General features: G+C 40.1%; 3 protein-coding genes and 1 long non-coding RNA gene across 5 annotated transcripts in view; 1 reads left to right on the top strand and 3 right to left on the bottom strand.

Annotated features, from left to right (window-relative positions):
* Positions 1 to 27529, bottom strand: part of LOC6524584 (integrin alpha-PS1) — a 48466-nt gene extending 20937 nt beyond the window's left edge. For both annotated transcript variants that reach the window (XM_002100405.4, XM_039374969.2), the window contains exon 1: positions 26795 to 27529. In XM_002100405.4, coding sequence (XP_002100441.3) covers positions 26795 to 27006 — 212 coding nt within the window. In that variant the 5' untranslated portion in view covers positions 27007 to 27529. The remainder of the gene's footprint in view (positions 1 to 26794) is intronic.
* On the bottom strand, positions 463 to 26883 carry LOC6524585. The gene is made up of 2 exons (XM_039374995.2): positions 26795 to 26883; positions 463 to 3887 (listed from the first exon to the last, which is right to left on the bottom strand). The coding sequence occupies exon 2, from the start codon at positions 1073 to 1075 to the stop codon at positions 521 to 523; it is 555 nt and encodes a 184-aa protein (XP_039230929.1). The 5' UTR covers positions 1076 to 3887; positions 26795 to 26883; the 3' UTR covers positions 463 to 520.
* On the top strand, positions 3882 to 8965 carry LOC120321635. Its single transcript, XR_005561359.1, has 2 exons — positions 3882 to 8220; positions 8395 to 8965. It is a non-coding gene; the product is annotated as an uncharacterized LOC120321635 (long non-coding RNA).
* Positions 22515 to 27981, bottom strand: LOC26536376. Its single transcript, XM_015190272.3, has 2 exons — positions 27800 to 27981; positions 22515 to 25277 (listed from the first exon to the last, which is right to left on the bottom strand). Exon 2 carries the CDS (start codon positions 25191 to 25193, stop codon positions 24594 to 24596), a length of 600 nt encoding a protein of 199 aa, XP_015045758.1. The 5' UTR covers positions 25194 to 25277; positions 27800 to 27981; the 3' UTR covers positions 22515 to 24593.
* Between the last annotated feature and the right edge of the window lie 6 nt (positions 27982 to 27987).

Below are 27987 nucleotides of genomic sequence, written 5' to 3' on the forward strand. Positions count from 1 at the left end.
ATTATTTATGGCGGGTTTTTATTATTATACTTCTTCCTCTTTTTTTTTCAGCTCTCTCACAAAATTTTCATTTCATTTTCGGCCTCATGTGGGCGCCAGCAGAGGGGGTGGGTGGTTGGGTTGGGTTTTGCTGGGTTTTATTGGATATGCAAGACTTTTATGTGATCAGCAACTTGTTGTCTGGGTTTTAAATTTCCATATTGAATGCCTGGCACTTTATGTTGACTTTTAGTCGCACTTAATTAAATGGATTATGTGGGTGGAAATCACATTCAATTTTCACTGCCCTTGAATGGCGATTGCTAAGGGACGCGTTTTCATTTTACCACAGGGAACGATTTCCCCAAGGACCCCTATTGTGTAATATCTAGATTTTTCAAGGCAAGTTATCGTGGGACTTGCTAATTATAAGATTTGAGATTTATATTTTAATAATCCCCAACATTTGTATAGCCAATAAGATTGCCAATAAGCTGTTTTACTGCTTTAAAAGTACAAGATACATTGTGCATTGGCAAAGTTAGCGAAAGTAGTTGGCGAATGCCCTTCGCAATTTACCCAAAACGCCAAGTTCACCGGCCGCACTGCGCTCTCTGGATGGATCGGGATTGATGGATGGATCATCCTCCAGGCGGCCGACATGCCAGTGGATCTGCATGTTGCCCACCACCAGACGCTTGGCCATCAGAACGCCCAGCTGCAGACACTCCGCGGATGCGAATCTCAGCTCCAGACCATGCTTACTCTTGCGATGCGAGTTTATTGAACAGAAGCGCCGGAAAATGGCCAGCAATTGTTCAGCGCTGCCAGGTGGAAATCCATGCAGACTCAGCCACTCGTTGCTGCTCAGATCCTCTGCGGATTCCCTGATCCTGGCCTGCTCCACATCCGGTTCTTGTTCCTGTTCCTCCTCCTGTTTCTGTTCCTTTTCCGGTTCCGGTTTCGGCGCCTCATCGCTCTCACTTTCGGTTTGACTGTGGGAACTTTCCTCGATCATGATTCGATTGGTTATACTAACTCCTATTTCGGATTGACTTTTCTCGGAGTTCTGAGTTACGTTATCAAAACGAAACATAAACTCATTTTTAGCCTGCCAAAAAATTGGTTTTTCAAGATATACTTTGATACCTCTTATCGGAAATGCCAAAAAGAGAAAACAAAAACCCAAAACGCTATCAAGAGGAAGTGAGAAGGTGAAGTTCCTGTGAGAGTTGGCAGCTGTGCAAACAAAAAAAAAAAAAAAAAAACTCAACCTCAAGCAAATAAGAACTGGCAGAAATGTGTTACTCAGTTTTTATCCCTCTATAACGTGCCACGAATAATTTAAATATTTCTTTTCATAAGCATAGTAAAATTTAATAGTAATTCCCTTACGTAGTAGGCAATCTGGTAAATCGAATTTGGGGGCAACATATGTTGAGTAGATAGATACAGTATATAGCATCCCAGATACTTCCGATTCTACTATGCCCCGTTGTCTATACTGTAAGTGGGTCAAACATTTGGGGGCCATGCGGCATGAACAATTTTGTTTCAGTTTTTTCAGTTTTTTTCAGATAGCCACTATCAGTGGGTGAAATGGGAACGAATACATATAGTAATTCGACTGGATCTGTAGTAATCATAATTGTTATGTCCATCGCGATTGAACTCTAAACCGTATCGCCTCATTTTATGGACGGCATACTCAAGTGCACTTATTACAATGGGCATTCGGAGTTGTTGTTTATTTTTGGGGGCCTCGGCTCTCTTCGTTTATTATTGCTGCGATCATTGGAAATTCATCGCATCCGGAGGAGGCAATCAATTTTGAATTCGTTTCGTTTCGATTTCGATGGTTTTTCAGTTGGTTTACAAAAACCTTCGAAGTTGCCCTTCATTTAGTGGGCAGCCAAAAACAGTGATTTGATTCAAAATTTTAAAATTACAAGTACAGTGAAGGAACTTGCATTGGGTACTGTTTGAAATGTTGGCGAACAAAAAAGTTGCATTCATAGCTTGGAAAATTTCTGAAAAAGCTATTAAATGTCACATTTGAACTGCGATAAGCTTCGAATCAAAGCGGATTCTTACAAATTCGCCAGCCCAGGAAGTCAATGTGATATTCCGACACAGCCCCACACAAGCAGTCATAAAAATTTGCAAGTTCATTAGGTCCGTTGACTTTTATGGGTGACTGTGCATCGCATCGCCTGGCATATCTGAAAATCGCCCACAGGGATATTGAAATACTGGAATGCTCGAAAACAGCCATTCGCATTCGCGCCCTCAGTTATTCAAATATCTTTCTCTCTCTCTTTCTCACTCTAGATCCCTCTCTCTCTTGCTCTATCACTCCCTCTCTCTCTCGCCCTCGCACATTGTCACGTTGCCGTATGCATTTCTGTTGACTCCGCGAATTAATAACTTACAGGGATCACAAGAAACGTCTAAAAATCAGCAGTGAAAAATAAAAGTATCTAGAAAATTGGATTTTTCAGTTCTGAAAATCTAAATTAAAAGTTGATTTTCATATTCCAGCTTTCAGATACTCAGATACTTTTAGAAACATGCAGAATGCACATTTACATATGTAAGAACATAAAACATACTTGCTAGCATATGTGCGCATTTACAATAAATTGAGAATTAAAAAGCCATTTGTATAATATAAGAATTTCTTATAAACTATAAAACAATAATGTATGGTATAGTTTCAGATAAATATTTGTTCGTTGCAATACTTTTTTTTTGTCACTGTTACAGGCGAATCAGGAATCTGATCTGGTTGCATGCTCAATTAACTTTGTGTATTCTCTGGTCGCCGAGAACTTCCCGAGAACTTGAGCACTGTGGTGCAGAATGGCTCCGCTTTGCCATGGGTGGCTCAGTGGTGCAATGGTGCAATGGTGCAATGGTGCAGTGGTGCAGTGGTGCAGTGGCTCAGTGGTGCAGTGTTTTGCAGTTATTTGCTGCGGTGGTTGACTGGAAGCCTGGGTGCCTGGCAAATTTATCGCTCTGCCAGAGCTGTCAGCCTGATGAGCGTCGACATGGCAGGCCAACAGCCACAACGCTGGCTGCTGCTAATCCACTGCACCACCCGCTCAACTAGACCCCACCTCCTCCCCCCTGGGGGAAACCACCCCCTCAGATAGCCAGCAAACAGTCAACTAAAACCACTCAAACGCAACTACAACTGCTTTGCTGTCCAAGCGAATGCTCGTTAAATGTGCTCAAATTTGAATTTCAAATGCGTTTGGCTGTTGCTGCCGTTGTTAACATTTTGCAGCAGTTGAACACTGAGAATAAATGTGTTATGTTTACTACATGCATGGTAAAATGTATTTCTATACAGTCATGGATTGGGTAAAAAAATTATTTGCTTTCAGTTCTCAGTTTCTAAGCTATAAGCAAGTATTTCATATATTTTTTGACTCTAGACTGTGAATATTTTTTGCGTGCAGCTGCAGTTGCAATTGCTGTTGCAGTTGCAATTTATGTTGCAGCTGGACTTGCAGTAGTTGCTGCTGTGTGGCTGCCTCATCTGCCAGTTGTCAGCGGAAGTGTTGATGAATTTATTTGTCAAAATCGCATTAGGCGGCTGACTTAATGAAACCACCACCAGCGAAACTATAAAAACCATAGAAACCATTAAAAAAACAGCACCACCCGCACTCGAAAATCACATGTCTTCAAATTGTCCACGTTTCTGTCAGTTTTTTACCCTTTTATTTGCCCCTTTGTGCGTATTTTGTGTGGCCCTGATTGGCATTTAAATGCAAACTGTCAGTGGAGTGTGGTTTGTTTGCCATTCACTGCATTGTTGTGGCACTCACAATGAAAAGATATCCCAGCATTTTGTGGCTTAATTAATCACAGCTGCAGCTAATGGGTTAAGCAGTACATACCTGGAAAGAAAAAAGAGGGTATATAAATGCTCAATTAATATTTAACGTTTGGTAAGTAGAATTCTACAGTGCTTCAAAGCCAGCTAACTAAAGTAAATGCAAATCTTAAGCCACTCGTAACCCCTTCTTTTCGCATTTCCCAGCTTTTTTTTCTTCGCAGCAGCGGCTAATTTAAATTCAAATTTAAATTGAAAGGAAGAGCGCCAAAGTCAAGAAAGTGTTGATCGCTTGGCTGCTTTATAGCTGGAGTAAAGCATACATTTTTGTAATGGACACTGAACATGGATGGTTTCATGTGCTTAATGGAATGTGGCCATATCTAAAGATATTGCTCTTTATAGGGCTCGATATCTTGGCCTGGGATAAGATAGCGCTGGTGATAATGGTAATGAAATATGTCAATATCAATAAAATACCATCGAAGAGTGGCACTTTTTGCGGCAACACTGATGCTCGCCGATCGCAGATCCGCAGTTGCATGCCACAGATGCACGCCCCGCGATTCGCCAGTTTTGGGTTTTATTTTTTTTTCCTGAGGGGATTAAAGTATGGCTTGAGTTAGCTTGAGCTTTGCACCCACGCTTTTTGGTTGGCTTTTGGTGGCTAGCTGCCCACGCAATCGATAAGGGCGAGTAAATAATATTTATTTATGCCACAAACAGCGTAACGCCCACTGCAAAATGCTGCCTGTCAATTAGGAGCGGATAAAAACCCAAAACCCCTTTGCAGATACACAATACGCTGGCTCATTAAGGAACTGCAGCTCCCTGGGGATGGCTTACACACTCATATCGCTGACAGCCCTTATCCTTATCACGCATGCAAATTGTGTAAAAATAAAATGAAATATTGCCTATATAGCCCTGCTTTACTCTGTAGCAGAAACCGCTTTGATTAATGATCATATTCTTGGGAAATTATAAAGTTAGCTGAACAATAGGGAAGTATATGCCAGTACACAATTGAAGAATGCGTTTCCATATTCAATGGGTTTTAATTGCCTCTAAAGAATTCCATGTTTATATGGGATTACTCTTTTTTTTGGAACCAGCTATTCTTAAAAATTACTCATCATTCGGCTTGTGGGACCAACTACCCATTAGTTTTCTGCTTGTGGGACCAACTATGCATTAGTTTTCTGCTTGTGGGACCAACTATGCACTAGTTATTAGTTTGTAGAATCATCTATGCACTAGTTATTGGTTTGTAGGATCATCTATGCAATAGTTATTGGTTTTGTGGGATCAACTATGCACTAGTTATTAGTTTGTAGGATTAACTATGCACTAGTTATTAGTTTGTAGAATCAACTATGCACTAGTTATTGGTTTTGTAGGATCAACTATGCACTAGTTATTAGTTTGTAGGATCATCTATGCTCTAGTTATTGGCTCGTAGGATCAACTATGCACTAGTTATTAGTTTGTAGGATCATCTATGCTCTAGTTATTGGCTCGTAGGATCAACTATGCACTAGTTATTGGTTTGTAGGATCAACTATGCAATAGTTATTGGTTTGTAGGATCATCTATGCACTAGTTATTGGTTTTGTGGGACCAACTATGCAATAGTTATTAGGATTAACTATGCACTAGTTATTGGCTTGTAGGATCATCTATGCACTAGTTATTGGCTTGTAGGATCAACTGTAGCCTGGATATCGACTCGTAGCACCAACTATCGACTGCCATGTCCAACGAAGTGCAAAGACCATAGACCACGGACCATCAGCATCCCCGCCAGCGATTGCGATGCACATAACGCAGCATACCACTACCCGAATGCCCACCACGTAATCCCCTTTGCTCCTTCAGCCAGCGGAGTCGTCATGCATTGCCATTTTTGGTATTTTCAGCCAATTAGCGGCGCAAAGGCTTCAAATGTTAAGTAAAAGCGAAACGGGCTAACGAAACGTGGCCAAGTCACAAGAGCTCCTTGGCCAACAGCCCATCGCAGCCAACTGGCCGAGCAACTTGCATTTTTAATGGTGCTGCCACAGGCGGCGGCCAAGGAGATTCCAAAGGGGATTGCGATATGCCCACAAGATGCTTAGCTGAATTTTGGTCCCTTGAGATGGTACCAAAAGATCGTGACACGATCTGTTTTAGGTTTTCGAAAGTGTTACAAAAAAATCTCTGATGTTTATATTTTGTATATGGGTGATAGCTGAACATTAACCTTGATGTTAAACTTGATATGAAATTAATCACAATCAAAGGCATCAAACAATAAAATAGAGTAACACGCGGTGCGGAGCATCAACTTATAAATAACATATGATAAGTTAAAAATAAATGTATGAATTATTAAATGCGTCATAGATAAGAACTGTTTAGCCTTTGGAATAATGTTTCTTCTTAACTTCCTGCATAACGATGAATCAGTCGCAAAAATTGGAAAAACATAACTATTTCATAACCTTAGATAGAATGTTCTATTTGTGACTGATGCAGAAATTTAATCACGCACGCGGCTGAATCACATTTGTCCTGATTCCAGTCAAGATAATGGTAAATATACATAACAGGCAATGATAAGATACGCCAACTGGATCAGATGGTAAAAAGAGTGGGGTTTTTTTTTATTTATTTGTTTATTTATCATTGAAGTTCTGCAAAAACGACATAAATCACGTGACCATCGCTGAGCTCGTTAGCGAAGTCCAATCAAATGAAATTTATGCGGCGGCCTTAGAGATCCTCCATTTCTACAGCTACATACATACATGTACAGTGCATATATCCCTTCGATTCCTGTGCCATCCAACCTCCTCCCCCCACCCCCCTGTCACTCTGCGTCCCAAATAAGGTCACGCCCGTTTGCAGGACTTTTAATGAAGCCTTAAATGTCATTGATGAAATAACTGCGCAAGCGATCGATCCATTGCGATCCATGTATCCATTCGATCCGAATCGATTCCATTCGATTTGATTCGATTCGATTCGCAGCGATTCGATTGTCGCCGGCTGCTAATTAAAGCTGACCATCTAAGGTTCGAAAACAGTCGGAAAAACCGCGTACCCCTTTTCCGCCCCTCGCTTAATTGGCAGCCAGATTTTCCTTTTGGGCGACAGCGAAAGTGATGACATCTCAGCTTAACGCGACACAGAGAGAAAAGTCGTTGTTTTCTTAAAAGTTATGTGTAATGTGTACATCTGACATGGGGTGATAGAAATCAAGACAAAAAAAATTGTTTAATTAGAAAATTTTGGACATAAGAAGTTTTTCCTAATTTTCGAAATAAAAATGGGTTTTTTGGCTAAAACTTTGTAAATATTGGTTCAAAAACGTAATGCCATACCTCGTTAAGCTCGTAATCGAATTCCCAATTGATTTGCATTCAAATCTGGAGATTTTTATTTTTTGAAATTTTTTACATATTTTTTGCCATTTTTTATGTTACTTTTTGTAAATTTCATTAAAATGGATCACAAAAATTGAGCTAGGAATTCAACTTTCTTAGGCGGCAAAAAAGTTATGGGGCTTGTTTGTATTGGTGCTTAGCTATAAACAGTTATTCTAAAAAACCACATACCAATTTCTCGCAGTGCACATTTTGCGGGCGTAGTTGGAGCTGCATTTTGTGCCCGAGACTCGAGTGCTTTTCCATCGATCTTTGGGGGTGGCAGTTGAATGGCTCGCAGTTGGCTAATTGGCTCATTGGCTCACTGGCCTGTGGCTAATGGATGTTGACGCTTCCGTCTGTGTGTCATAGATTTACCTCCCCACTCCCCTCCCTTATGGGTTTTCCCCCTTTCAGATGGATTTTCCCCTCGATTGGGCGCAAACAAAAGGAAAATGAAACAGTAGCCTGCAGCGATTTTGGTCAGTTGGTCAGTTGATTTTTGCACAGCTGGCTGGGCAACCGAAAAACAATAAATAATACATAATACATGTACAGCAAAAGGGGGCGTTTAAAAGGCCAACACAAAATGAGGGGCGGAATCCAGAACTGAAAAGCAAAAACCAAACCATTTTGGACTTATCACGCCCGCCAATTAATTCTATACCTCACTTTTTCATATTTTTTGTGTTTGGACGACCTTGAATGCGCCTTAAAATTTGTAAAAAAAAAAATTATGAAAGGAATGGAATGCCAGTCGCATGTTAAAGTTATCAAAAAAAAAAAAAAAAAAAATTTGAAAAAACTGCAGAAGAAGTAGAAGGAGCAAAGCAAAGCTAAAGAAGGTGCAACGCCCAAAGGCGAGAAAAAAGATACAAGAATAACCAAAGAAACTGAAACTGGAAATCAAAAAACAGGGCAGATACATAAAAATGAGGATCTGGACTTTGTGGAGTGGAAGAAGAAACTCTCGTCGAAGGAGAAGAAAGGGTACGAAATTATTATAAAGTCTGCGATTTGCAAGTATTTCCTTATAGTTACCTCTGAAAGTTATTATAAATAAATAATAATTAAGACTTGTCCAAAAACAGAACTTTGGCTGAAAACACAATTATTCTCTGTAGAAACTGTTTTATACATATTTTTCCTTGTGCATTTTTGTAGCCTTGATAGCCGGGATTTATCAGCAGGTAAATGGAGCCATAACTCTCGACTATTCCCAAACAAAGATAAGCCTGATGGACAGGTGAGTGCGAGAGGAGTGAGTAAACTTGGAGCAATAACCACAGAGTGACAACTCAGCCAGATAAAAAGCCGGCCAAACGATGATTCCACTTGCCCAGATGCAGTCGAGAAAAATAAAAAAAAAAAAATGATAAAAAAAATAGAAAACGAGGTGAGAAAATGGCTTGATGCATTTCCGTTTACAGTCAGCTCCAAATCGAATATGTATGTCGAATGGAGAAGACACCAAGATACGTAGATACGTAGATACATAGATACGTAGATACGCAGATACATAGATACATAGATACGTAGATACTCATGCTTTTCAAGGCTAAGCCACTGAAATGCAGCCAAGCAGGCAGAAATCCGTTAGTAAAATACAAATACGAAAAAAAAAAAACAAGATGCACGGTGCTCGGTTTCTATTTGTACTTTCCATTTGTGTGTTGTCAACACGAAAAAAAATCAGAGAAAAAAAATATAAGAAATGAATAAACGGCAGCAGCGAGTTTGAGGCATTTTAGTTCAAGTGCAAGCTGTCAAGGCGAACGGTGGAAAACAGGGGGGAAATCGAGGTTTCAGGGGGAGTAAAGGGGGAGAGGGGGGGGGGGTTGGGGAGCCCCATAGCGAGCCATTCAAGTGGTCGGCATCCATCCAATAAAGCAAAATGCTTGCGCAAGTCGCTCCGCAGATCGCAAAACTCAAACCACAAGCCACAAGTCCGAAGTCTCCAGTCTTCAGCCTCAAAAGTGAAAGACCGACGGGGGAAAATGCGAATGGTGATGGCGATGGTGATCTTCGGTTTTCGGGGGCAGGAAAGCCCATCAAGTGGCCAAACAAATTGAAATTGCGGCACGCAAAAACATCAGCCGTACGGACAAGTCCCCATCCATATTTCCAACTCATTTCAACGGAGCACTCGAAAAAAATGCACACAACTATGCACAAACTAGATAAGAAATGCAATGCTAATCCAAAATAAATAAATGTATATCAACTAAAAATGATATCTTAACATAATATTGTATCAATAGTAATAGCACCTCTTTTTGTAATAAGACTGTAGTTTTTTTTTTTTTTTGCGGTGTATGCAGTGATGGCAGACATGCACTTCGTCATCATCAGCATTCATTAGCGTGAGCGGACAGCCCATCGTGATCTGTGATCTGTGATCTGTAGAAACAGCAGCTGTGGCATCAATTGCGGATAGCCCTTTGCTGGTGTACTGGGTACTACGTGGGGTATATTGACTACACTGAGTGCTACTACTGGTCATGAATGTGGTGGCATTCATGACTTGCATCCGCATCGCATCCCATTGGAATGGGCCATCTGCAAAGTGTCCCATTCGCGTTTTCTGATTCCGGGAGCCAACTCCGGATCATTTGCCAGCACTTTGCTAATTTCTCCTCTGGAAATGGATGGCAGAGAGATGGGGAATGGTGATAGTGATGGTGATGGTAATGGTGACCCCGACAACTGTGACTGCAAATGTGGCCAAGTGATTAGCGTGCTGTGAATTGAGAAGGTTGTGATTGGAAAGCGGGGAGCTGCAAGCTGCAAGCTGCAAAACTGAAAACTGAAAACTGAAAACTGAAAACTGAAAACTGAAAACTGAAAACTGAAAACTGAAAACTGAAAACTGAAAACTGAGGCTACTTGGAATGCTGTGAATGTGAGTGGAATCATTCAAAGGAAAGCACTGATTAAAAACGAAAAATAAACACACAAATTAAACAAAAATGAAAGAAACAAAAAACAAGAGAGAACGCTATAGTCGAGTTCCCCGACTATCTGATACCCGTTACTCAGCTAGTGTAAGTGCGAAGGACAGTTTTTGGCGGTTTGTGGGCGTTAGAGTGGGCGTGGCCAAAAGTTTTTTGGCAAATAGATAGAAATTTACAAGACTAATACAAAAATGAAAAAATATCAAAACATTTTTCAAAAGTGTGGGCGTGGCAGCTTTGGGCGGTTTGTGGGCGTTAGAGTGGGCGTGGCCAAAAGTTTTTTAGCAAATAGATAGAAATTTACAAGACTAATACAAATATGAAAAAATATCGAAACATTTTTCAAAAGTGTGGGCGTGGCAGCTTTGGGCGGTTTGTGGGCGTTAGAGTGGGCGTGGCAAAAAGTTTTTTTGCAAATCGATAGAAATTTACAAGACCAATACAAAAATGAAAAAATATTAAAACATTTTTCAAAAATGTGGGCGTGGCAGTTTTGGGCGGTTTGTGGGCGTTAGAGTGGGCGTGGCAACCTGAATCGACAAACTTGCGCTGCGTCTATGTCCCTGGAGTCTGTATGCTTAATCTCAACTTTCTAGCTTTTGTAGTTCCTGAGATCTCGACGTTCATACGGACAGACAGACAGACGGACAGACGGACAGACGGACGGACAGACGGACATGGCCAGATCGACTCGGCTACTGATCCTGATCAAGAATATATATACTTTATATGGTCGGAAACGCTTCCTTCTGCCTGTTACATACTTTTCAACGAATCTAGTATACCCTTTTACTCTACGAGTAACGGGTATAATAAACACACAAATTAAACAAAAATGAAAGAAACAAATTAATGAGCCAGAGCAATTAGTGTTATCACCGGTATTCTTAATTGGATGGTCGTAAAACAGGTGAGTAAAGTTATTCAGAATTGAGTTTTGCATCAATGTGAATATCATTGCCGAGTAAGCTGGTGCAAATATCTAGCAAAAATTACTCAGCAGCAAAATAAAACCTACATATATATGTATATACAGACATATATGCATAAGCCACAGAAATCGCAGTGAGTGAGTGAGTTGAAGTGCTGGGAGCAAATCGAAGAGGTTTTTCTGGTCCCCAGTTGCCCGACACTCGTAGCTCCCCAGCACTTAAGCTCCCCGCTTTCCGAACTCCAATTCCCATTTCCCATCTCCAATCTGCAAACTGCAATCTCGGAACCAATCGGCTCCCTCAAGAGAACCCTGTAGACGGGTTTTGAGCTCTGGGTTCTGGGTTCTGTGTTTTTATTCTGTGTTCTTGGCCCAACCCTGGCGAACATGTAAATGCAGTTTTGGCCATCAGTTCGCTTTCCTTCAGCTGAGTACACTCTCAAAAACAGGGAGTGCTGGCCATTTTTGAAAGCTTTAATAATGTGTTTTTGTTACAGAACAACACCCCTTTTTTACATAAGTACACTCTTGTAAATGAATAAATTATATATATAATATATATAATATATATAATATATTTAACAGAAAATACCTATGGTAAATATTGAAATTTTGGCGAAAATTGTTTTTCTGGTTTTTGCTACTATAATTATCAGTATTTTGATCACAGCATTTGAAATATTGTTCCAAATATGGAATGTCATACCTCGTTGAGCTCGTAATTAAATTTCCCATCGAACTGTGTTTTCAAAAAAAAATTCTATTTCTTTTCGATTTTTTGCAAATTTTGATGATGTTACCCCTTACAAAAAATGCGAAAATTTGGTCAAAAATTATTTTAATAAAGTCGGTCAAAAAGTGATTTGTTTAATTAGTATTGGTAATTAGGAGTACAAAACTGTAATTCTTTTCGCTTTCTGACCATTTTTAGCCAAGTTATACAGAAAATACCAATCGTAAATATTGAAAATTTGGTGAAAATCGTTTTTCTGTTTTTTTGCGTAAAAAATAATTTTTATTTTGGTTCAAACATTCGAGTTTCCTAGAATTACTACAATTCTTTTGTGCAGTGCGCGTACTTGTAGTGCCACAACAATGACAAATTCCGGGGCAAGGTGCCACAATTGCTGCGAATTCCGGGAACTGGATGGGTGGCTGTGGTCCGGAGGCGATGGCACGGCCATTTATGCAGATGAGTCGGCTTTGTGATTATCTCAGCCGAGTTGCCAGCGAGGACCAGTCCAGCGTCCTTCGAGCCGATTCGATGCGAGACTTTTAATAAATTGATCACAACAAATTGCTGACAGCTGATGTGCCGCGCCCGTCTGCGAAAAGTTGCTGCTGCAGTTGCTGCTGCAGTTGCAACAAGTTCTCAATCAAGGCGGCAGAGCAACAGGTGCTGGCTAAATGACAGACAATTGCTTTTAGCCAGGGCCACATTGGCGAGCACACTGCAAGCACACTGAGTTCACTGCGGTTCAAAAAAAACGACGCCAATTTGATTGGAATTTCTCGTGTGGCTGCCACAAATTGCTGCCACATGCAAATGGATCTTGGGATCTGTGGATCTGCGGATCTGGGGAATCTGGGCGGCACTGGCTGCATCGGGTTTTCAGGGCTGGGAATTGAGGATCTCGATCGGGATTTCGCCTGCGGCTTTAGCAATCAACGTCAGCGTCAACGAAGCGTTGAAAATGCCAATGAAACGGAAGCCGCAGCAGCAACATACATACATATGTATGTACATACATATAATGCAACTGCAGCAGCAGCAACATCAAGGCAGCTGCCAACAAAATGAAAAAAAACGAAATTTTACGTAGGTAGCAGTTCAGCAGCTTGCAGCAAACAAGTTCTGTGCGCCAAATAACAAATAAGTTTTAATAACATTTATCCTGTACCACCGGGCGTATGCGTAATGCGCAAATTGCTTGCCACGGCACTTGAATGCGGCGAAATATTAATTGGTTTTTGTTCAGTTTTCTATTTACTGTTTTCTGTTTTCTGCCTTTTTGTTTTTTGTTTTCTATTTTCCTATCAGCAGGGTGTCCGTGTGGGTGGTGGCCAGTAATTGGGTCGTGCCAAGTGCCACGCCCACCCGCTGCCAGCGCCTTAATTGCCAAACGGATGAATCAGCCCGCTAAAAAAAAAATTGAAATATATGTGGAGAGAAAAGGAAAGTTAGCCGCTTTAAAAAATGTATTTATCCAGGAAAAATGACAAACCATTTTATAAGTGCCATTACTGTTAAAGTAATTAAGGAATAATGTTATTTGTTTAACAATCCATCATTTAATTGTAATTGAGCTAATCCACTTAAAGACCTTCAATTGAAATGGGTTTACAAATCCAGTCATTTGGTTCGCTTTCTCTGGACTTAACCACATCTTAATTGGATCAACATTGCCAAATTGCGAATGGTGTAGATCGTGTTTACGGCCCATTAAAGCGAAGAGATCGCAAAATGAAGGCCAAAAATGAGCCAAAATTGAGAATTGAGCTTAAAAAAGAAAAGTTACTAGACAACAGCTGGCCAAAAGTGGCCAAAATGGGCGATCAAATGATGACTTTTCGCCATAGTAGCCATTTTTCATTGGCGCAACGGGAAACCGTTTAGTGGCAACAATTCCAGTCGCGAATTTCCCCCAATTAATTGGCCATATAGAAACGATCAGTAAGTATGTGACATAATTTAGCCAGTGGCTGCGATATGCTTGAGTGCGTTTTTTCAACGTTTTGCATGCGATTGGCGCACTCGGGAATTAATTAACTGTGAGATTTTCCTCTTTTTCCCCAGCGGAAGTGACCGAAAATGGGCTAAATGTGATCGGCGTGGAAAAGCGGGAAAAAAGGGGGATTAATCGGAGACTTTCACTGCACAAGAAACGAAAGCAACAAATGCTACCCACGCCCGAAGAGCCAAGAAAAGCCGACGAAATCATAAAACGAAACGTGATTCGCTTTTTAATTACCGGCCACACGAAAATATATAAAACTTTTTCAAAAAAAAATTAAAATGAGCCAGCGAATGGTTGGGAATGAAAGAGAAAGAGACGCTTTTCCGCCAGAATGATTTTCCAGCATCGGTTTACAACAAATAAAAAGCCAAAAAAGTTGATGATGTCTGGCGTCAACGGTTCGTTAATTTGATGACTCCCAGAATCCGCTCAAAAATGCCAGACGTGGCGACTTCATTTGGTTATATCAAATTATGTTAAATATCATGTGGATAATGAAAGTTTTATTAAAATTTTCCATGCGTTTCACCAGGCATTTCGATGGCCAAACATTTGCCATATTTTTGGCTTATGTTAAATTTTCTTTTAAATGTAAAGTTTTTCCTTTAATTATGTGGATGACACATTAATAATCCAATAAATATGTGTCGCTTGTGGGGCGTTTTCAGTATGAGGAAATATCAATCAGGGCAATCAATCAGCCGAAAAGCCGATGACTTTGCCGGAAAACTCTGTGAACGCCTTTGGCTCAAACGCACCTCATTCTGGTTGTAAAGTCTTCTGGATTTCTGACTTTCTGACTTTCTGTATTTCTGGCTGTGTGGCAGTGACGCCCCCGTGGAAAACGCCCCCCCAGTAATTTCTGGACTCAAAGAAACGCCCTATGAAATGGAAGGGGGAGGGGGGCAAAAAAAAAAAAAGGGCACAAGAAGTGAAAACAATAACCTTATCAATTAACCCATGGGGAGTTGTGAGACCCACACAGATACGACAGTTTGGTGCCATGACTGCAACTCCGCAGTCAGATAAACGTACCTGGAAAGCAAATAAGTCGTGGAAAATGTTAAGAGGCAGAAAACGCTGAAAATGCTGAGAAAAAGCAGGTCTATGGACTGCAAGTAATACAACTCATAAAGTGCAGCCCAAGTGCATTAAACACGGCGACAACAACGAAACGGGTTGAAGTTCTGCTACTCTGCCGAAAGGGTATGGTGATATTGCAAAGCAATTGGATTTTATTTATAAATAGCACAAGGCTTGGAAATTTGAGTCTTTTAGTTAACGAAATAAACAATTTGTGTTGAATACAAAAATAGATACTATTAACTATTATTGCTATTATTACAACCAAAAGGAGCCACAGATACATTTCTGTTTGGACAGCTCTATATATCTTTTATATTTAAATATAAAAAATATTTATTTATATAATTTTTAAAGAGTATTCAAGAGAGTCTATCATTCGTTTCCAATAATTGTTGTTGTTTTTGGTAAAAGTGCCGCACTGCAAGCTTGTCAACATCAATGTGTACGAGTATCTGTGTGTTCGTTTCGTTTCGTTTAGTTTATTCTTATCAAGAGTTGTGTCGCCATCGCAGTTTTCAGTTTTCAGTTTTCAGTTTTCGATTTTGGCGCCCACACGCAGTCGAAGAAGTTGATGTTGAAAATGAAGTTGGAGTTGCAGTTGATGTGGAAGTTGAAGTTGTAGCTGGAGTCGCTTGTTGTTGTTGCCCCAAGGCGGCGCAAAAGTCTGGGCCTATTAGTCTGGGTGTTGCGCTCTAAAGTTGCAGCTGGGTTTTACCGACCAAGAAAAAAAAAAAAACTGAAACCCAAGTCGCAGTCGATGTCTCGAAGTCGAAAAGTCAAAATTCGTCAAGCGAACATGGCACCGCAACACCCACGTGCCACAGCTTTTCGAAGGCGGGTGGGCGTGGCCAGTCGAGCTGCGGCTGAATTTGCATTTGCAGCGTTGCACCAACGATGCACCACATGCAGCAGCACAAATTGTGAGACCAAATAACTTAATAACTTAAGGAGAATTCAGAAAAAATCTCTGCAACAAAATCTCTAACATTTAATTAAACGAAAAAGGTACCAGCGCTACTTGTAGTGAAGTTAACTATTTAAAGCCTCATATAACCAAGCATTTCTCTCTCTGTAACGGAAAATGGGCGCAGGGCGGGGGGAGGCAAACAAAGACGTCCCAAAAGTGGGCGACTGGGGGCGTGGCAAGCGTTTGTTGAACTCTTCAGTGTGAAGAGGAGAACTCGAAAGAAAAGAGCGGGGAAATCTTCAACTGAACAAATCTAATCAATCCTCAGCCCATGTGTACACATGTATGTATATAGGTGTGTGTGCCCCGCCCCCTCGCGACCACCGCCCCTTTTCGCAGCTGATGAACTGCCAACATCTGTGGCAGGCAGCCGCAAACTAAGTAAAACAAAATAAATAATCATAATAAATAAACGAGCCACGAAAATCTCGCAGCAGCATGTGAAAAACGAACCGGTGAAGAGATGAGATGCAGATCGGGAAAATGTGGAAAATCCAAGCGGAAATTAGGGGCCGAATGGGGTTGGTGGCAGAAGGAAAACTCCGTGGCAGTTGCAACCAAATTGCGCGAAGCCAAACGCCTCGAAATGCCAAGAGCAAACAGCTCGCAATCAAGGCAGGAAAATGCATGGTCCACAAAGAAAAGAGGAAAATAAATCAGTGAAAGAAAAAGAGACCATGGAAAATTAAGAAAATATGTGAAAAGACGCAAAGAACTCCAAAGGGTCCATGAAAATCACACCAAACAATTTAGAAGTGTGCAAATGATCGATGCTTGGTGTCAACTCTGAAATCTGCCAACTGCATAAATAGAATAATTTCAAGAGCAATTATTTATTTTTGTTATGAAAATGATCATTTAACGAATTTCAGTTGCTTCACACGAATAATTTCATTGAAATGGCAGTGGTCAAGAAAAATCTCAATTAAGAGTGGCCAACATTTTTAGACTGTTCAAATAGGACCAAGGGTGACCCCGATTGCAGCGAAAGAAGGTTACCGCTCTCGTGCAGAGTTGCCATCACACCAGAAGTGATCAATTTCCTCAGCGTTTTCAGTTGATGCTAAACCCCCAAAGGCTCGATACGATCTTCATTTGGTTCACCCCGAATGGCCCAAAATGTTTAACAAACTGCCAGCCAAAATCGTTACAACCAAATACAAAAAAAAAAAAAACAGAAAAAAACAGAAAAAAACAGAAAAAAAACAGAAAAAAAACAGAAAAAAAACAGAAAAAAAACAGAAAAAAAACAGAAAAAAAAACGAAAAAACACCGTGAAATAAAAAAAGAAGAAAAAATCGGAGAAAAACAAAACCGATCGCTAGGCGATCTCTTAGCACGCAAAACCCCCCCCCCCCCCCCCCCCCCCCAAAAAAAAAGGCAGCAAAACAGTAAAAAAAAAAAAGAGAAAAAAAACAACTGGAGTTGGGAAAAAGAAACCGAACGGCGTCAGTTTTCATTAGAAACAAGCAACAGCGAGCAAAACAGCAAGCAACACGATCGCAGATCCGCCAAGAGAAGCGGGCAGAAGCCACTTGGACCGGATTGAGCTGGACGGGAAGGTTAACAGGGGCGTAGTGTTGCACAGGGGGGGGGGGAGGGGGATTGTGGCTATATGTGTGGCGGAGATGGGGATGGAGAGCGATCCCAACAAAGTCTCGGCTTACTGCCAATGCACCGGAAAAAACAAAAAGGTCGAGTTCAGTGTCATCATTACCAATAATGATTAATAATAGTTAAACACAGCTTTTACCCATTAACTACTAAGGCATATTAGCACTCAAATATTTATTCTCGAATGAAATACATTCGTATTTTCTTCAGTGTAGCTTGGTGACTGGGGCAGGTACGGTTATTGGCAATGGTTCGATCCATCTGCGGCTTTGTCTGGCCTGCTTCGCTCTCCTTCTCCCTCTTTCTTTCTTTCTCTCTCTCTTTCTCTCCCTCTGCCTCCTTCTCTTTCTCTCCCTCTGTCTCTGTCTCTTTCTCTCCCTCTGTCTCTGTCTCTTTCCCCCCCGCCCTGGCAACGAGTTTCATTCGCACAATTCTCAGCTCAGCCGCGGGGCAAACAGAAAGCATCACATCGCATCGCATTGGAAGGCAGGGAGTTGGGACGAAATAAAAGGGGTAACCACGGTATTTGCTCCATAAATCTCACCCATGTGACTGCGATACCAATGGGGTTAGTGGCGGCATCGCCGGGGGAATCTGCATCTGCGTGCGATGATCGGGGATTGGGATCTCTGATCTCGGATCTCCGATCTCGGATCTGCGGTTGCCACCTCGTCTGGGTCGAGGTCTAGCTTTCATATATATGTACTTAAATCGATAGCCCAGTTATCTAATTGAACTCATCTGGTGTTCTTTACTACACGAATACTATATGGTATACTATATAGTTTAAATGTAAACTTCCCTTTTGAAGATCTTTCCTGGGAACTGTAGGGTTCCTTTGGTTATTAGCCTATACTCTTGTTTACCACCCTGTACTTTTGTTTACTACTCTGTACTTTTGTTGACTACCCTGAACTTTTGTTTACTACCCTGTACTTTGGTTTACTACCCTGTACTTTTGTTTACTACCCTGTACTTTTGTTTACTGCCCTGTACTTTTGTTTACTACCCTGTACTTTTGTTTACTGCCCTGTACTTTTGTTAACTACCCTGTACATTTCTTTCTTACCCTGTACTTCTGGTTACCATCCAACTTTTGTCGCTCCTTTTTGTCTGTCGCTTGGCTTTCGCTGATCCTCCGCTGCAGCCCACTGATCTGTGGCCCATCCTACGTCATTAGGAGATTGCGGTTGCCCAGCCCAGTGGGCAATTTGTCCGGAGTGCCGAGCGGTGGCAGAGTGGAAGCGGTTGCCACATTTTCGGAGCTTATTGATTTATCGTTTGGTTGGTGAGAGACGGGTTGAGACGGGGGAAGACAGGGGAAGACGATTCTTCGGAAGTCGCTAGCTTCTTCTGTGGCCAAAGTTCTTCTAGTGGGCCGATACTTCTCTCCACTTCCAAAAAGAGCCCGAGGCGTGGGCTCTTTGATTTCTATGCGCAAAATCATCGTGAGCGTTTTTCTTATTTTTTATTTTCCAATTTTTTTTGCCTTTTTTTCTTCCTTTTTTGCCTTTTTTTTTTTTCTTCTTTTCCAATTTTTTTTTTTTCCAATTTTTTGCCTTTTTTTTTGCAACTTCGTGTTTAGTTTTTTTCCCTGCAGTTAACCCACGCGGCCATGGGTTTTTTTTTAAATTTTTTCTTCTTTGATTTTGATTCGGATTTGGGATTGCGAGTGGGGCCAGTATCTTCGCAGCTCTTCAGTGCGCGATTCTTCTGTGCGACTGCCATCCAATTGGCAATAAATCAAGAGCCGCCCACGCGTTTTTCGCTTTTTTTCGTAGCTCCGCGAAGTTGAGGCTGTGGCAACACTTTCGGGGCCTCGGGTCTCATTAGTTGCTGGCAGAAATTATGTTGCAAGTCCCTCGGATATATTCGCAAATGTATCTGTGTAGCTGAGTATCTGTGTATCTAAATATCTGAATATCTGGGTATCTGAGAATATGTGTATCTGAGAATATGTGCATCTGAGTATCTGTGCATCTGAATATCTGGGTATCTGTGTATCTGTGCATCTGAATATCTGGGTATCTGTGTATCTGTGCATCTGAGTATCTAAATATCTGTGTATCTGAGTATCTAAGTATCTGAATATCTGCGTCGTCTTGTTTCTCGCCACTCGACAGCTGGGCAAAATCGCAATCCCATTCGCAATCCCAGTTCCCAGATCGCTTTTCCGATGCGAATCCGAATCGGCCAGCCTCTTGTTTCCCACACCAAAAAAAAAGCAATTTTTCTTCTTTTTTTTTTTTGTTATTTTCGTGTGCAGCATTAGGCTTTTCCTCTATTTTCTATAAATACGCATGCCAACTATGCCGCCTTCTGCTCCCCGGAAAATCAATTGAATTTTCACGCATGTTTATGTGCCGCTCAACGTTCCATTGGCTTCACTGCCACAGTGGGCACGCAGTATGACAAAAATCTAAGGAATTTATCTAAGGAATTTACAGAAGGGATTTCTAGGATTCTCCCTAATTTTATGTTTATTAATTATGTTTATTAATTAATTTAAATCAAGTAAATTATTATTATTACTTGCTACAAAAGTTCACTGCTGACTCGATTAGCTAAAATTGAACAAGTGAACTTTTCTCATGGATCGTGGCTGCCAAAAGTCACGCCCTCATATTTTCCTTCTTTTTTTTTTGCGTCGGCACTTAATGCCCCAAGATCCCTGCAGAGCAGCCAATTGTACACCAGCGGTCACGAAAATAGGAAGCAGATAAACGAATTTTAAGCACACCTATTAATTTTAGTTTTTCATATGCCAATTACTTGCAAAATAGTTGTATATAGAGTTTAACAAATTATTTGTAGTTTACAATTATAAAACAAGAAGCGTGTATTTGTGTGACCCGCACTGTGGCTGCCAGTGCGCATATTTATGGCATACACACATGTCTGCCAGCTTACATTGCCTTAGCAAGTGTTTTTTGGCCATTTCCTTGTCGACTGACTCTGTTGGCTTGACGCTTGGCGTTTTCGCGTTTTTGGCTTCATTTGTTTACGAGTCGAAAACTAGGAAACTGGGGGGAAAAAAGGGGGGTGGAGTACTTTTGGGTTGGTTTCCCTTCATTTTTTGTTGCTGAACTACCAACTATTTGGCAACTAACACACGCACCAGCAGCGAGTAAGAGCGCAACAATGATAACCATAAACCGTCGACCAGCCCAGTGAATAACCCACCCCACTGAGCACCACCCAACCACCCAACTACCACTATTAACCAAACCCCAACCCCCAGCCACCAACCCCCCAGCCCCATTCTTCCGACTGTTTGGCGTCTGTTGACCTCATTTCGCCGAAAAGTTTTTTGAGTTCCTACTCAGTTCTTTCTCCTCTACATTTTGGCGCAAACAGGCAACACATGTTGGCGGCATAAACACGCGCAGTGAGTTGTTTTGTGAAAGAACCAGAAGAAGACAAGCATGAGATACAACATCTACGAGATGCCACGAATCCCAAAGATTTACAAGCGAGCAAAAATCAGGCTACAATTTCATGCCATTTTCTAACCACTTCAACAAGTTAGCAATATGTAAAATGGAGCCTTGCCACAAAGTGCATCACTTCGAATGTCATTTTGCAGGTAATTAAATAAAGTCAGCTTTAAATACGCATTGCTTGAAGTATATATATATATAAAATATATGTATATACTCACTTTATGGCATTGCGAATGCCACAATAGTAATCAAAATTCACGGTATACGAAAGCAATTATATGTATATATGTAGCTTAATCGACCATCCCAGCGGCGTATCTCAATTTGTACTATATCATCGAGGGTGATAATTGTGCCATACATGTGTATGCATACTCGTAAAAAAAAGTATAAAAAAGTGAAGATGGGCCCGGCGATAAGCGAGTCACATTATTTGCATATGTACCTTTTGCGTTTACTGCACTCTCATTAATAAAACAAATATGCGACAATCGCAAAAGTGCAAACAAAGCTATAAACAAAAAAAAAGAATTAAAACAGCAAAAACGAGCTGAAAATTCAAGGTCTGCGTTCAGTGCAGTTATCGGTCAGGAAAATGAAGTGCAATGAAATGCAACGATTAAATGGATCGTCCCGTCCTTCGAAATCAGCAATTTCCTCACATCCGTTCACAGATTACAGCTTCTTCCGATTTCAAGTGCGTCATTTGCAAATAAAGCTGCAGTTGCAAGTCACAGTGAGCATTCGATGTGGTTGGGTCACCACTTTTTGCTGAACGGGTCACCACTTTTTGCTAAACGGGGTCACCACTTTTTGCCAAACGGGGTCACCACAGTACAATGTTTATTATTATGCCTCGTATTTGCAATTTGTGAAGGGCTATTGATTTTTAGTTGCACTTTTCATACGTGCGAATTCGTTACTAAAAACAAGTGACTCAGGCTGTTTCTTTTTTTTACTCTTAATTTGTATAAATTGTATTACTTAGTTGGGCAGACTTTAGCTTTACCGCATGGAAATAATTTATAAAAGGTTCCTACTATCTACGCAGATAGCACGATAACCAAGCGAATTTATACCAACCATAATGTTCACGTTCCGCTAAACCGGAGTACAGAGTTCCAGTTTCAGGTTCAGATTCAGTACCAGGTTCAGTTCCATGCTCAGGTTTACATAGTTCCCCCATTCGGATGACCCCACAAAACGCGTGACATGCACGTCCAAGCGAAAGAGAGGGCAATGCTGGGCGAGAAAGAGACGGGGGCAGCTACAATGCACATGACCAGGGATCGTGGTGCGAGTGAACGTGTAAATGGCTTTTTGATTGCAGTCGGCGGCTTTTCATATATGTATGTATGGACACCTCACCTACCAGAGTTGGCCTTGATCATGGCCAAAAAAGAAAAAGAAATGCACTTCCAACTAATTGGTAATGCAGAACACACACCCGGCATAAAACCGAAAGATATACGACTGAACTGACTCAAAAACACATGTTTAAAAGCCCGGATTTGGAATACGGATCGCATGGGAAAGTGTGCCAGCGAGATCAAGGAATATAACTATGCAGTTTACTAGATTATTTTCAAGGAATATAACTATGCAGTTTACTAGATAATTTTTAAGGAATATAACTATGCAGTTTACTAGATAATTTTCAAGGAATATAACTATGCAGTTTACTAGATTATTTTTAAGGAATATAACTATGCACTTTACTAGATTATTTTTAAGGAATATAACTATGCAGTTTACTAGATTATTTTCAAGAAATATAACTATGCAGTTTACTAGATAATTTTTAAGGATTATAACTATGCAGTTTACTAGATTATTTTCAAGGAATATAACTATGCAGTTTACTAGATAATTTAAGGAATATAACTATGCAGTTTACTAGATAATTTTTAAGGAATATAACTATGCAGTTTACTAGATAATTTTCAAGGAATATAACTATGCACTTTACTAGATCATTTTCAAGGAATATAACTATGCAGTTTACTAGATAATTTTCAAGGAATATAACTATGCAGTTTACTAGATTATTTTCAAGGAATATAACTATGCAGTTTACTAGATAATTTTTAAGGAATATAACTATGCACTTTACTAGATTATTTTTAGAGAATATAACTATGCAGTTCACTAGATAATTTTCAAGGAATATAACTATGCAGTTTACTAGATAATTTTCAAGGAATATAACTATGCGGTTTACTAGATAATTTTCAAGGAATATAACTATGCACTTTACTAGATTATTTTTAAGGAATATAACTATGCAGTTTACTAGATAATTTTCAAGGAATATAACTATGCAGTTTACTAGATAATTTTTAAGGTATATAACTATGCAGTTTACTAGATTATTTTTAAGGAATATAACTATGCAGTTTACTAGATTATTTTTAAGGAATATAACTATGCAGTTTACTAGATTATTTTTAAGGAATATAACTATGCAGTTTACTAGATTATTTTTAAGGAATATAACTATGCAGTTTACTAGATAATTTTCAAGGAATATAACTATGCACTTTACTAGATTATTTTTAAGGAATATAACTATGCAGTTTACTAGATAATTTTCAAGGAATATAACTATGCAGTTTGCTAGATAATTTTTAAGGAATATAACTATGCACTTTACTAGATAATTTTCAATGAATATAACTATGCAGTTTACTAGATAATTTTTAAGGAATATAACTATGCACTTTACTAGATTATTTTTAAGGAATATAACTATGCAGTTTACTAGATAATTTTCAAGGAATATAACTATGCAGTTTACTAGATAATTTTCAAGGAATATAACTATGCAGTTTACTAGATAATTTTCAAGGAATATAACTATGCACTTTACTAGATTATTTTTAAGGAATATAACTATGCACTTTACTAGATTATTTTTAAGGAATATAACTATGCAGTTTACTAGATAATTTTCAAGGAATATAACTATGCAGTTTACTAGATAATTTTCAAGGAATATAACTATGCAGTTTACTAGATAATTTTCAAGGAATATAACTATGCACTTTACTAGATTATTTTTAAGGAATATAACTATGCAGTTTACTAGATAATTTTCAAGGAATATAACTATGCAGTTTACTAGATAATTTTCAAGGAATATAACTATGCAGTTTACTAGATAATTTTCAAGGAATATAACTATGCACTTTACTAGATTATTTTTAAGGAATATAACTATGCACTTTACTAGATTATTTTTAAGGAATATAACTATGCAGTTTACTAGATTATTTTCAAGGAATATAACTATGCAGTTTACTAGATAATTTTTATCTTTTATGGCTATGCTAGGCACTGTATAGCACTTGAATAATTTGAAAGTTGAAATGTAAGGTGTTGGGGGCCTTAGTAGTAGTAGTAGTAGTATCAGTATGAATACAATTTAAGTTCCAGTCCAGTAAGTTAACCAATAGATAGATGATGCATACGTTTCCAAAAACCAAGGCAAACATCACAGATCAGCTAAATGGTCACAAACAAAATATCCAGGGACCATATTTAAATCAAAAGTTATCATAGTTTCCGATATAGCTGTGTCTCCTCAGGGGATATAGCCGAATTCGATGTGATTTTCGTTGTGATCCAGTTTTAGTAGGAACGCCAAACGCCCAGCGCCCTGCTAGCTTCATCCTTCTCGGCCAGACGACGACGGGCATCGTTGGTGCGCTCACGGAAACCGGTGGTCCTGGCATGGTCGACATGGCGCTCCAGCTGCTCATTGCGTCCGTGGAGCAGATTCTCGGACATCTGGGCCCGCTTATCGGCCTGTTGGGCCCGCACGGATACCTTGCCATAGGCAACCGGGTCGTACACCAGCTCCAGTTGATGCAGCAGACCGGCCAGCTCACTAATGGCCTGCTTCAGTTCACCCATTGCATTGCTGTGCATAAAGAACACCGCATCGCGTCTGCCGCCCACTCGTTTCAGCAAATCCTCGCCCAGGGCATTGGATGATTCGAGGAATTGCTTGCGACGCGCAATCTGCGACTTCAACATGGTAATCAAAGCGGGTGCCTGCACAAAGGATGGCAACTCAAGGGGTATCACCGTGCGGATGACACGAAAGTTGGGCCTCGAGTTCTTGTCCAGGAAGGTGGCCGCCAAGGAGGCGGCATCCGGATTCCGGGCTGCGCGACTGGAGGACGGGGGATGGGCGCTCTGGGATCGTCGGTTGGCCGAATAATACATGGTTGGTGGTGGTTGGAATGGAAGCACACCAAAGTCTGGATTTCGATTAGGGATTTGGGGTAACTTGCGCTGGTAAAGGATTCACTGCGGGCAAGGCGGTGGATTAGCTACTGTTTATGGCAAAAATCAGTGTGTGGTTGTAGAAGAGTGGTGTAATTACTTTGACCCACTGCCAGTTCGCTGGAGTTAACCAGCTCTAAAAAATGTTGCAAATACCAACTGGCTGGGGGAAATAATGCCAACTGCAGACCACAATGGCATTAATGCACTCGGAAAAATAAGTGTTGCGTGTATGCATTTGTAAATAATACTTAACAAGCCATAAATCCTTAACTTAATAGCATAGTTAGCTGCGTTTGAAGAGCGTCATAAAAAGTGTTTGAATTCTTTTATTTCGCTGTGGATTCGCTGGCTTGTATTGATTCCCGATTTGTTGTCTGCCCATTTTTATGGCCACCGCCGTCTGGCTCCGTTTTGTCTACCGCGTTTGGCTTGGCCAAATGGAGAGAATGCGCCAAGGAGTTGGTCAACTTATAAAGTCGCCAATTCGAGACATTGCAGACACTTACATAGGTCGTCGTCGTCTATCGTTTGCTCATTTAATGGACATGAAACCCTCGACAAAAATCGACATCCGTTGCAGTTGCAAAAATGCAAGGGTTCAACCCAAAAGTTGGGCAAACACAAAAGCAGATAAAAGGACAAACATTTCGACTGTTCGTCGACTATCTGCATTCTGCTATCAGTCGCACAAAAAATAAATACCAGTGAATGTGAATAAGCGAGACAAATATTTGCAAAAAAAAAAAAAATATTAAAAACAGGCCAATTCTCAGGTATTAAAATCTCTTCTTATCGCAGGGTAAATAAATCGTTTACACTGTTGATGAGTTTTCAAAATTCCCCCAGGGCAGTAAAATTTGGAAAAAAGAGCTTAACTGCATTGGGATTATTATTGCTTAACTCGATTCGTTGCAATGCACTGCGTTTTGGCAGAAGCCCATCTAAAACCTGGCATCATCACTGCAAATACTCAATATATTCAAACACTTTATGGTAATCCAACAATAGAAACAAGTTTCGCGCATTAGCAAACATTGAAAACAGCAGCAAATACAACGATTGCAATGCAAATTATTATTATTATTATTTGTTGTTGATGTTGTTGCTGGCCGTGCTGCTGATTAATAACAATCAATGCCAGTCAATTAAGCTGAATTCGATTTGGCGAAAATAAAAACCTGTTTTCGCGCCAACGAAATTCCCCGCGTGCCGCCATGAATTTTCGATTTTTGCCTCGTTTTACTTATAGATTCTTTTCTACCTGATCTTCAGCGATTTGTTTAACCAACATTTTTTCGTAGGAAAAATAAGACACTTTTGGCATAAATCTTTTGGAAGCGTAAATTGATTTTATACTAATATATGTAAGATTATTAGTATTATTCACCGATACAAGAAGCATTTGCTTATCGCATGCGTGCTTTTAGCCCTAATTGCCTAACCTAATCGAATTAGGCTAACGACAGTTGCGTAACCCATGTATATTTTGGATCCTTCTTCGATGATCAATGATATATGTATGAATGTTAGCCACTTACCAATTGGTCTTGTTGGGCCCATTGGCCTCACCAATCGTGTGAGTGGCCACCGAGTAGCCGAAATGCGAGTGTCGATGTCCGTACTTCACGATTGGCAATCGCTGTTCCAGGTTGAAGGTGTGAGTAATGATGACTTGGTTCACTAGAATCCATAGTTCCAAACTTAGCCAGAAGCTTATGGGTATGGTGGGCAACCGTAGCGCCACCATCATTTGTATTGTGTTTGGTTATATTCTCGAAATATTTTCCAAATATTTTTGAAATATTTTTCAAAATATTTTCCAAATATATTGAATGCACGTGCACTGGGCACGGCGAAAGTGGTTGCTTTTTCAGCCCGCGACCTTTGGCAAACGGATAAACAATAAAACAACAAAAAAACACACACACACACACTAAATCCGTAGAGATCTGCGGATCAACAGGTAGTCTGCGTATTTTCCAGTTTTCCTCTTATTTTTCCACGTATTCACGCGCACTCACAGCAAAAAAATAAAATAAAACAAGAGTATTTTTGACTATTATAGTTCCAATGGCGGTATATAACTATATTAAACTATACTATGTACTATTACGTAAAGAATTCGGCTTTTTGATAACAATTCAATTCGCTTCGGTTCCTAATCGAATTCCTACGATTCAAAGTAACAAACACGACGGCGGTATTTGTTCTCTTCTACGTTCTGCTTCTACAGCGAAATGCGAGCGACGCGGGCAAAACTAACACTAACAACGCTCGCTGCTGACGGGCTGCTATTATAGACTTTGCAGCGTTCGCTTCGAACACGGTTCGAACCCGGTTCGAACTGCGCTGAGCGAAAAGTTGGGCCATCGAACCGCGGCTTACTGTTGTGTAGAAAAGGCGTGTATGTGTAAAATGAAATGGTTTTTACACAAGCAACTGTTGTTAGCACCGTTTTTTGTATGGCAATATAAAAACTTTCTTGATATGAAATATTCACGTGTGTTTTAGATTGTGTTGTATATATTGGCTTGGTTACGTACCGTTGTTGTAGCACTGATATATACCGTTTGCCTTTCTTTCAACGAATTTTTAGAAAATGTTGTAAAAGTTACAAAATATTTTGGATGTAAAAAAAAGCACAAAAATAATTTGTATAAAAATTTGGAAGAGCTCTGAATGTTGCTGAACCTTGTAGAAACTGAACTGAACTGAACAATATAGAAACCAA

Source organism: Drosophila yakuba, chromosome X (assembly GCF_016746365.2).
Source record: "Drosophila yakuba strain Tai18E2 chromosome X, Prin_Dyak_Tai18E2_2.1, whole genome shotgun sequence".
Classification (NCBI taxonomy): domain Eukaryota; kingdom Metazoa; phylum Arthropoda; class Insecta; order Diptera; family Drosophilidae; genus Drosophila; species Drosophila yakuba.

Excerpts from the sequence above, each read along its gene's own strand:
- LOC6524585 (XM_039374995.2), bottom strand. The coding sequence starts at position 1,075 with ATGTTTCGTTTTGATAACGTAACTCAGAACTCCGAGAAAAGTCAATCC.
- LOC26536376 (XM_015190272.3), bottom strand. The coding sequence starts at position 25,193 with ATGTATTATTCGGCCAACCGACGATCCCAGAGCGCCCATCCCCCGTCC.